This window comes from Limulus polyphemus, unplaced genomic scaffold (assembly GCF_000517525.1).
Source record: "Limulus polyphemus unplaced genomic scaffold, Limulus_polyphemus-2.1.2 Scaffold5991, whole genome shotgun sequence".
Lineage (NCBI taxonomy): Eukaryota > Metazoa > Arthropoda > Merostomata > Xiphosura > Limulidae > Limulus > Limulus polyphemus.
In genome coordinates this window covers 47,871-59,811 of record NW_013671601.1, presented here as the reverse complement: position 1 = coordinate 59,811, position 11,941 = coordinate 47,871, and the positions used below count along the sequence as shown (strand labels likewise).

Sequence of the window (11,941 nt, the reverse complement as noted above, 5' to 3'; positions counted from 1 at the left end):
CATATCATTTAGTTTGTTAGTATTCTTCAGTGTATACTGCAGAAATTAATGTACATCTTGTAATAAGAATGTTAATTTTTCTTTACAATTGCAAAACTATTTGGAACTCTTTTTTTTTTTCTTACTATATTATTTTGTAATTTTAGATGGGTTGTGCAAGTGTTACCTTGTTATTTCTCATTTTTGGAATCATTTGTGCTATATTGATACCACTGGTATGGCCAGATCCTGAATCTCCAGTCCTTCCAGACATGTGGTGGGGCCGTGGAAAGATGCCTTCTGATCGTTAGTGATTTTAAATTTTATTCTTTCCCATTAATAATGTTGAAATGTGTATTTTCATAAAATATTTATCACTATTGAGCTTTTTATAATATTTTACAATTGTTACAATGTTTCCTTTTTAACTGAGTAAATTTTCTTTCTATTAAACCAGTGTCAGAAATGGTTGAACTTGTTTAAAGAAACAAAAATAAAGGTACAAAATTAAGTTACCATTTGAGTATATATATGTTGTTATCCATCAATTCTTCCAGCTTTACTTGCCAAGCTTATTATATTATTATATATTCTTTTTAAACGTCTCATTTATTTTTTTCAAATTCATAACAGTTAGAAAAATATACCATAGAAATTTTAGATTTGATGTTTTATTTCTTGTAAAATTTCAATTTTAATTTATTGACTTCTTATAATAGCTTCAGAGTATCCAGAAGATAACATCACAATCAGACCTTTTGTCATAAATGTTGAGAATGAGACTCTAGAAGACCTAAACCATCGCTTGGACAACGCTCGTCTTCCAGAATCACTGGACAATGTCCAATTCCAGTATGGATTTCATTCTAACTATCTGAAGGAAGTGATCACTTATTGGAGAAACACATATGATTGGAGGCAAGAAGAAGAAAAATTGAATCAGTATGATCAGTTTTTAACTCAAATTGAAGGGATTGATATTCATTTCTTGCACATCAAACCAACTATAACAAATCCAAAGGTAAAATTATTTTCAGACTTCAGAAGAATTTTTGTTGTTCTATAAATTACTTGATTAGTTAAAATCCACACATCACGTCACAAAGCATTGTTTAAGGTTTTTGGTTTAACTAATGATCTCAACGTAACTTGGCAACATATAAGTGGAGGAAACTATTTTCATTGTATTGTAATTTTATTGGCTGGACCTTGACATTTTTGTTATTTTAAAAGTATGCTTATAGTGAAATGTTTATGTTGTTAAAATAAAATGAGATAAATGAACTTGAAGCTTAATCTTATTTATACCAAGCTTATAAAAGTTAATGTAAATGGTATGACTGGGTTCACACCTAATGTGAAAGTATGACTGGATTCCCACTTAATGTATATGGTATGACTGGGTTCCCACTTAATGTAAATGGTATGACTGAGTTCCCACTTAATATAAATGTTATGACTGGGTACCCACTTTATGTAAACAGTATGACTGGGTTCCCATTTAATGTAAATGGTATGACTGGGTTCACACTTTATGTAAACAGTATGACTGGATTCCCATTTAATGTAAACACTATGACTGGGTTCACACTTTATGTAAATGGTATGACTGGGTTCACACTTTATGTAAATGGTATGACTGGGTACCCACTTAATGTAAACAGTATGACTGGGTTCACACTTTATGTAAACAGTATGACTGGGTTCACACTTTATGTAAACAGTATGACTGGGTTCACACTTTATGTAAACAGTATGTCTGGGTTCACACTTTATCTAAACAGTATATCTGGGTTCACACTTTATCTAAACAGTATGTCTGGGTTCACACTTTATCTAAACAGTATGCTGGGTTCACACTTTATGTAAACAGTATGACTGGGTTCACACTTTATGTAAACAGTATGACTGGGGTCACACTTTATGTAAACAGTATGACTGGGTTCACACTATATGTAAACAGTATGTCTGGGTTCACACTTTATGTAAACAGTATGACTGGGTTCACAATTTATGTAAACAGTATGTCTGGGTTCACACTTTATGTAAACAGTATGACTGGGTTCACACTTTATGTAAACAGTATGACTGGGTTCACACTTTATGTAAACAGTATGTCTGGGTTCACACTTTATCTAAACAGTATACATACTGTTTAGATAAAGTGTGAACCCAGATATACTGTTTAGATAAAGTGGGAACCCAGTCATACCATTTACATTAAGTGGGAACCCAGACATACTGTTTAGATAAAGTGTGAACCCAGACATACTGTTAGATAAAGTGTGAACCCAGACATACTGTTAGATAAAGTGTAAACCCAGACATACTGTTTAGATAAAGTGTGAACCCAGACATACTGTTAGATAAAGTGTGAACCCAGACATACTGTTTAGATAAAGTGTGAACCCAGAACTGGGTTCACACTATTGTATTTTCATTTCCTAATTTACCTTACTTCTCTACTCTGGAAACATTTTATTAGTTGTGTATTAAATAACCATACACAAAAAGTAAAGGACTTAAGTCAATAAAGGAAATTCCACATTTATTCATGTGTCATGCATGTCTTTTATATTGTGTAAACTTGGAAGTTGTAACTGGTATTCAACTCCATACATTTGTGGTTAATATATACAGTGTGTCTTCTGTATGTGTGTGTATATATATTCTGTGTGTTTGAAAAACATAATTTTTCATTCTTCAAATCATGTTCCACCCTTTGAGTGCACTCAACAGCAATGGTCAAATTCCAATATTTGATTAGAATAGCTCAAGAGTTGACAGTGGGTAGTGTTGGCTATCTGCCTGTTCTCTAGCCCGTCACTTTAACGGTGACTGCACGTAGCCCTCGAGTGGGCGGTGTTGGCTAGCTGATTTCTCTCTTGCGAGTGCAGATAACCCTCGAGTAGCCTTGTGCAAAATTTCAACAAACAAAAAGGGAAATTCTTCATAAAACGTTTTAATGAAATTAAGACTAATATTCAAGACTTTAATTGATTTTTTTTTCTCCTCTTAAAAGTTTCTTTTAAAGGAGTATTTAACTTGTTGCATAAATTATTTTTTACTGTATCACAAAGGTACAGAACCCTATAACTCGAGAAAGATGGACCTTTCCTAACATCATGAATTTGTACCAAATCAAATAAACAGAAATAGAAAAATACTTTCAATCTGTACCGTTCACAGGTATCTACAACTATATTCAACAATACTTTAAAAAAGAAATTAAAACTTATCATTAAGAAATATTTTACACTGAAAAAAAAGGCATTGTTAAGTAATTTTTGTATTTCTTCTAACTTTCGGCTTCTTTCCTGGAGCCTAAAATTCCATTGATTTGGGTAAATTGATATTAACATCTGATCAAAGCAAGCTACCTACATAGATCAGTAGTGAAAATCAACCTAATAATGAATATAGACAGTTAAAATATTAGATTGCATTGTTTCTTCAGTTGGCTACTCTCACTATTAGTTATATTTTTGTCATAAACCCAATAGTATCTCATGAGGTTCAGCCAGCTTGGGAGATTTTATGTTAGGCCTAAATCCAAGTTATAGTTTGTGTAAAATGTTAGGAATTATTACAGATTATTTTGGTGCCTGTTGAAAACTGTGGTAAAGGGTTAAAAGATTACAGAAATAAATTAATGTTGTTGTTTTTTACCAGAAGAAGAACTTTAGCAATTGTTTGAATGTAAAACTTAAAAAAAGGGGTAATCTTTGTATAGATTTGAATTAGATAAATCTTCATAAATTGAGTTTTTTCCCCCTTTCCAATAGCCCCCTAGTGGCTTATAGTAAGCCTGATGGCTTTTTGTGCTGAAAATAAAATTTTTTATACCTTCAGTGGGCAGAGCACTGATAACTCATTGTATAGCTTTGAGCTTAAAAACAAATAAACATCCTTTCTGATAAAAAACTATTCTCAATTTTGGGTAAGAATAAGATTTCATAGATTCCAGTTTGGTAAACAAACTTGAGTTAGAATCATTTAAGAATATGTAGATATAACAGAAGTCATAAGATGACTGAAGTATAAGTTCAACTAAATTGTAGAAATTTGCATTAAAACTTTCATACATATTTAAAATTAAAAACGTTTTTTTTTTAATTTTGATTATCAAAAGTAATTCATCTGTGATCATATACACAACATGTCAAATACATAATAATGCAATCCAAAAAAATGTTGTCATCTCAGATTTTAAATCAGTAATATAATAAATCAGGATTTTTTTAAATGACTTTTTAACTTATCACTCATATAACTGAAAAATGATCAAGGTAACAGATAAATCATCTTAACCAATTAGATAGTGCATTATATTTTGAATTAACCAGTAAGATATTGCTTTATATTTTGAACTAACCAGTAAGGTATTGCATTATATTTTGAACTAACCAGTAAGGTATTGCATTATATTTTGAACTAACCAGTAAGGTATTACATTATATTTTGAACTAACCAGTAAGATATTGCATTATGTTTTGAACTAACCAGTAAGGTATTGTACTATATTTTGAACTAACCAGTAAAATATTGCATTATATTTTGAACTAACCAGTAAGGTATTGCTTTATATTTTGAACTAACCAGTAAGATATTGTACTATATTTTGAACTAACTAGTAAGGTATTGCATTATATTTTGAACTAACCAGTAAAATATTGCATTATATTTTGAACTAACCAGTAATATATTGCTTTATATTTTGAACTAACCAGTAATATATTGCTTTATATTTTGAACTAACCAGTAATATATTGTACTATATTTTGAACTAACCAGTAAGATATTACATTATATTTTGAACTAACCAGTAATATATTGCTTTATATTTTTAACTAACCAGTAAGATATTGTACTATATTTTGAACTAACCAGTAAGATATTGCATTATATTTTGAACTAACCAGTAAGATATTGTACTATATTTTGAACTAACCAGTAAGATATTGCATTATATTTTGAACTAACCAGTAAGATATTGTACTATATTTTTAACTAACCAGTAAGATATTGTACTATAATTTGAACTAACCAGTAAGATATTACATTATATTCTGAACTAACCAGTAATATATTGCATTATATTTTGAATTAACCAGTAAGATATTACATTATATTTTGAACTAACCAGTAATATATTGCATTATATTTTGAACTAACCAGTAAGGTATTGCATTATATTTTGAACTAACCAGTAATATATTGCTTTATATTTTGAACTAACCAGTAAGATATTACATTATATTTTGAACCTTCTTAGTGAATGCTTGTATTTTGTTATATTAATGCATGTTTGCTTCATTTTACAGATTAAAATACTTCCCCTAATGCTAATCCATGGTTGGCCTGGTTCTTTTGTTGAATTTTACAAGATAATACCACTCCTCACCACCTCAACTGATGACAGGGATTTCGTGTTTGAAGTAATATGTCCTTCAATACCAGGGTATGGTTTTTCTGAAGCCCCGCATCAACCAGGTGAGTACTTACCATTATTACAAAATTACTAAATCTTATATCATCATCATCCCCTTTTTAATAAGGTATACTCAACTTTATTTTGTATGATATGAAATAAGAATGATATATTTGAAAACATTTCCAAGTTTTCACGAAAGAGTGATGAATCTAAAATGCAATTATTCATGTAGCTATTTCAGTAAGTCGTTAAACTTGTGTAAGAGGAATATTATATCAACAGTATTCAAACCCAAGATTTATTGTTTCAATAAAACTATCCAGTTGATAGTAATACGTGTTTGTATAGCATAAATCTGTGTATTTGCATTAGGTTTAAGCATGTATTTGTGGTAGATGAGTACAATCTCATCTTCGTATTTGTTTGTTTGAGCACGTGTCTACGAGCAGATGTTGACGATCATGACTCTTCATCTTTCTTTGTGTCAAGCTAACTGGATGATATCACTGTCTTTCAGTGCTGGCTTGTCAATCTATTTCCTCAGGCTAGTAATGTACTTTGTTTTCTACTTTCCTTTGTCTCTTTTTCTCTCAATTTTTCCTGTTAGTATTTGATATTCTAAGCCTTCTTCACGGATGACATGCCCTAAGAGTTTTAACTCTTTTTTTCTGATGGTTTTTATAAAAGATTTCCTTGATTTTGCTCTTTCTAGAACTTTGTCATACGTAATTTTTTTAGTCCATGCTATCCCGAGCATTCCTCTCCAAAACCATATTTCAGTGGCTTGTAACTTCTTTAGTTACCATCCAACATTCACATCCATATAGTAGAACCAACCAAACATAACATTTGGGAACTCGAGTTTTAATGGTCATAGAAATATTCTTGTTCTTCAGTGTTGGGTTCACTTTTCAGAAAGTGTCATTTACCATTCCTATTATTTTCTTTATTTCTTCTTTCTGTTGTTATGTTAGAGTCTAGATATTTAAATTTACTGATTTATTTCATTTTATACCCTTTGCTTTGTATACTAGAGAGTGGTATGATTGTTTTCTTTGGTATGACCATCCAAGTTTTCTCTTGAGAGACCTATGTAGTGCAGCGGTAACCTATGGCTTGGCTCCTGTTCAACCGTATCCCCAGTGTACCCGGAGCCTGTAAACTCTTCTTGGGTCTGTTTTCATACAGATGGTGAGGTCTAGAAGTAATGTGCTTGGGGGATCCAGGAAGAGAACTGTCTTTGGGGCAGTAATGAGACCATTTCGTGTGGTCAGTGAATTCATGAAATATAACACCATGTGTACGAGAGTCTCTTGGTTAAGAATTTTTCTAGCAAGTAGGTTGAATATTATTCAGTAATTATCACATAAGAAATATAAGCTGCCAATATCCTTTTCAAGATGTACATCTTGATAGAATTACAAATATAGTGTAGCTGCAAATGACCCATTATGCCGTGCCCTTGGGCACCGTTATACTTCTGGCTATCCCGTAAACCCATATACGGTATGCCTCGGAGCATGTCACAGTTTTTATATGGCACTCTGCGAATAGTAATTTTCAAATCTGGATCTCCCTGGAGAAAATAATCAGAAACGTAAAGCATAAGTAAAATAATTAACAAGAGTAAATTAAAAACTCCTGATTTCCCAAGGCACGGTGTAATGAGTCATATGTTGTGTATTTCTAGTCCTGTTGCTGATAGAAACATGAAATTTTTGTTAAAATAGAGTAAAATTTTAAGTTTATAATCCATATGCTTATCAGTCAATAAATATTGATGTTTTACTTAACATCTGGGGGGGGGTGAATATTTAAATAGCAGCTATAAATCTGTTTTATATCATCAAAACTTGCAAATGTTGTAGTGTTGTAGACAATGTTTTTCACATTTTCTCACAAAAGCGATTTTAAAGATATCAAGTTTGGGTGATGTGAGTGGCCATAGAATTGCCCTTTGGTGAAAGAGTGGTCCTTTTCTGATCCAATGATTGGGAACCTGGACTACCTTATACAAAGCTTGTATTACAGGGGTGTTGCATTATTTTGGAATAGCATTATGTTAAGCTGGCCTTAAACCTCATACATTTGTGTGTTTATACAGGAGTCATAAACAATGAGAAATGGCAACAAAGTGGTGAATTTATTAATAGTACAAAATATATTCACAGAAAATACAGAAGTGAGTAAGTTGTGCTATTCATTAGTTTCTATATGTAGCCATTTTGCTTTTCTAAGAACCTTACATTATTTTCACACAGATTATCAATGTATGATTGTGGAATAATGTTTCATTTATCCTGTATTACTACCCACAATTCAACAAAATTGTTTGCTCACCTATTCTCAATCTTTACATAAGCCTATACTTCAAGAATGTTCATATTGGGATTTTGTGTTGCCTGAGTCATGGTTGTGGGAAATCAATTGGTTTATTTACAATCTAGGTATTGTTTCATTACACTTGCTATATGCTTGATATCAATGTTTTATTGGAAGATGAATCTCCATCCAAGGAGTTAGTGTTCTTGAGGAAATAAGCATGATGGATCAGAAAGTGCCTGTACTTATCAGCAGTCAGGGTGCCATCAATGTATTGTTAATCACTGACACTGTTGGCTGAGATGCAACTCCATATCTGTACTAATTCCCTACTATGCTTCACTTTAGATGTTACACATTGGCTATGATATCATTCTCCTCTCCACCATTAAAAACAATTATCATGGATTGTTGAACAATTCAAACTAGGATTCATTGGTAGAGCACACATCTTTAGTATTGTTCATTCTGCATTTTGTGGTCCAATGTCCATTTCATCCTTTTGGTGGAGTTACTTCTTTTCAGCATGGATTGCAAACAGCTACACGTATTATGAGACTACTTCATACTAGTATGTATTTTACTGTTTCCAAAGTAACATTAAAACTTTTATTTACAGAAAAGTTATTGATAAGATCTGTACTTGAATGGTGTCTAGCTCGTCAAGAACATACCCTGAAATGGTGAACATTGCTTCTGAAGAGTTGTGGTTTTCTATCTCAACTATGTCTATTATTAACAAAGCCCATTTTACATACCTTTTTCAGAGTCTTGCGTACAAGCTCCAACCTACTAAAACATCAAATCTTACTGAAATGTTTTCATTTGGAATATCCTTGACCAGCTCATATTGTGATTTCTGCATGTTTCTCATATATAGTATTTCAATCCTGAGAGCTGTGGGTGGTGGATACACACTACTACCACTGGGAACACAGTATGCATGCCTGTACTTTTATAGGCCTTATACTATTGTGGCACTTTCTGATTGATTGGAAAACAGCCAATCACAGTGTAAACTATCAACAAGTGACTGTACTCTGGTACATTTCGTATTCAGAAGATAAAGGAATGGCATTCTAGTCATGGGCAGAGGTTGACTCCATAGAAAATAAGCTACCTGATAGATAAATTTAAGTGAGAGTGAAAAAGCAGGATGGTTTTAAGACGCCCTAAAATTAAATGTGAGACTTTCCTAGACTCAAAATATACTCAAATGAAATTGCCTTTTTTTGTGCTTCTAAACTGCTCAAGAAATTAATATAGGCCAAAAGAAACAAGACAAAACCTTTTAGATAAAAATAATCTTCTCTAAATTTAACAAAAAACTTGCTTTCACCCTTCCTGAGAAATGTTAAAAATGAATTTTCTCTTGTTTCAGTTTTTCACCTCAGATATATAAGGTGCAAATGTCACAAAAGTCGAATGTATTATCATGAATGTAGAATTTAAAAAGTTTTACATGATAAAACTGAAATTTTTGTGGACAAATTGTATTAACTATAAAAACTTAAATTTCTCCCTACTTGCACTGGATACTTATGGCGTCACTGTCTTATGAAGAAAGAGGCTACGAGTTATAAGGAGCTTTGTCATTCGCCAAAATTGTAGATAGAATACTTTAGCCAGTGACTGGGGAAGTGGAAACAGGCTAATGCATTCAAGCAAGGAACTTGTTTTGGGAATAGACACAAATATATTTGGTAGTTTACGGCATACATTTTTACAAAGTTTGTGGTGTACCTTCACTATTGTGAGCTATTGAAGTTATTCTTCTGATTCCCCTAGTATTTACCTTTTATATATTTGTACTTACTGTTTCCATAATTTTTTTTTAAGTACTATATATTTTGTGAACTGTGGTGTCTGTCTGAGCATTCGTCTGTCTCCCGTTTGAGAAGCTGCGCACACAGGCAAAGCTGAACATTCACTTTTGAAATGATGAGAAAACAGGCATGAATAATGTTGATGGTAAATTTTATTTGGAAGGCAGGATATTATACGCTAAGTTGTTAGGAATTAATCACACTATCATTCACATTTCAAAATGTGGCATAATGTAAAGAATAAATATATAGATTTACCATATATTATTGTTGAATGGCTCTTAGCATGACTGAAATGCTCAACAACTACTTTTCGTGGTGGGCAGTATAAGTAGCTCAGAGCTTTGACTGTAAGTAAAACCAAGTACAACACAAGAAACCTTTTAAAGTTCATGAAATATTTTATATTAGTAGATTAACTTAAACTTTTCTTGTCACTGGGGGCAGTTACTTTTGCTTCTATGTATATATGTATGTGTGTCTATATATATATATTTATGAAACCTCCTCATGTTTTTGGTTACCATCCATATCTGTCTCCATTGTTATCCTCCCTCCTCATCTGCACAACCTAAAGGCTGAAGTCTGTTACTTAAATTCTGTTGATACAGGGTTGGTCAAAATGACTGACCTTATGACCACTGTGTAACCAAAAGGTACCCATGAAAATATATGTTCCGTAACTTAAGTACTTTTACTAAAGGTTTGCCTGTGAATGCCTATGTTCAATATATATATATATATAAATACAGTGTTGCATGTGTATTTAATTAATAAGATCCTCAATAAGGAAAAAGTTTTTTTGTTTTTGGTGAAAGTATATGCCGATCTTTTTCTGTGTTAGTCTTGTTGTATTTATGCGATCACAATATTCAGTTTCAATAACAAAATGAAGGTTTAACTAGTGTTGTTATTTTTGGGCCTCCTTCCAACTGTATGAGGAGGTGGCAAATGATAATTTGATGACTTTTCAATTGCCCGTGTACATTAATTTTTTGTTTGTTTTTTTCTTAATATCGTAACAGTGTATATACATTTCTAAGCTACCTAGATATGCTGAACAAATTTTTTATGTTTTGTTTTGCACCTAGGCTTCTCAATGACAGATGCAGGACGGGTTTTTGTCAAACTGATGAGCAGGCTTGGTTTCAAAAAGTTTTACTTACAAGGTGGAGATTGGGGCAGTGCAATATCCATGGTCATATCCTCGGTATATCCAAAAAAGTAAACTACAAACTGTTATGTATATTATTATTTGATTATTTATTATAACAAATCATTCATTGCTGGTTGTTTAGTAGCTTATGCCCTAACTACTATTTAATTTATTTAGGTTAGTGCTTCCTAAACTGGGGGCTGCAAGAAAGTTTCACAGGGGCTGTAGTAAGTGCACAATACTGTTATTTTTTTAAATTAATTTTTGGTTCATTCTTTCAATATGACATTTACAATGAAAATAAAATAATAAATATTTATGTATCAGGATGTAGAATGCTCTGGGGGGGGCTTATGCTGAGATAGTTTGGGATCCTGGCTTAGGTGACAGTGTATATTGTTAATCATTATAATGCTTGATATCTATTTGCCACAAAAAACCTCAGGTTTGAATTATGGCTTTCATTTGCACATAGAGTCCATCGTCCCTTTCAAGACTTCCTTAAAGATGGCACCTGAAGTGTAGGATACAAGTAATTAGTACCTAGTTATTAAAAAGATTAGTAACTAGATTTAGTTGATCACATAGGCTATTAACTATGATATCCATTCATCACAATCTTACTGTAAGTAAGTACATTTGTTGCTAGTTATATCCGTTACTTAAAAGATATAACTGTTTTATATGTGATGTAGGATTCATAATTTTGTTATTCCTACTCAGTTTATAAGTTGAGACAACAAGGTGCCTTTTGATCAATTAAGAATGTCCTGACTCCCAACCTTCCTCAAAATGAAAAATACTAATAAAGAAATTCAGCCCTAATCTCCCAAATATTCATCAAACATATTCTTAAACCCATGTAAAGTTTGCAACTTGTAGTCTTATAAATGACTATTTGTTCCACAAATTCACTGTCTTATTATAGAAATAAGACTGCTTCAAGTGGAGATACAAGTAAAACAAGAGGTCCACTGAGATTTCTTAACTTGCTGAGTTGTAAGGACTCAGCTTAAATAAGACTGCTTCAAGTGGTAATACATTTGGACCTCTGGTTTTACTGTCCTTACAACTCAGCAAGTTAAGAAATCTTAGCCTATCCTCATGATAACCGTCCTCCCTTCATATATATAACCCTAATTCCGTTAGCTCTGCTATTTGCAACAGAACTCAGTCTCAAAGGCCTAAAAGTTCTATAAACTCAAGATATGTGTATTTATATAA

The 11,941-nt window shown here is 32.1% G+C and overlaps 1 protein-coding gene across 1 annotated transcript in view; it reads left to right on the top strand.

The window, feature by feature from the left end:
• Positions 1 to 138: 138 nt before the first annotated feature.
• LOC106473233 (epoxide hydrolase 1-like) overlaps positions 139 to 11,941 on the top strand; it is a 20,752-nt gene continuing 8,949 nt past the window's right edge. Inside the window, exons 1-4 of the mRNA XM_013933920.2 lie at positions 139 to 285; positions 699 to 1,000; positions 5,304 to 5,472; positions 10,653 to 10,785. Coding sequence (XP_013789374.2) covers positions 147 to 285; positions 699 to 1,000; positions 5,304 to 5,472; positions 10,653 to 10,785 — 743 coding nt within the window. The 5' untranslated portion in view covers positions 139 to 146. The remainder of the gene's footprint in view (positions 286 to 698; positions 1,001 to 5,303; positions 5,473 to 10,652; positions 10,786 to 11,941) is intronic.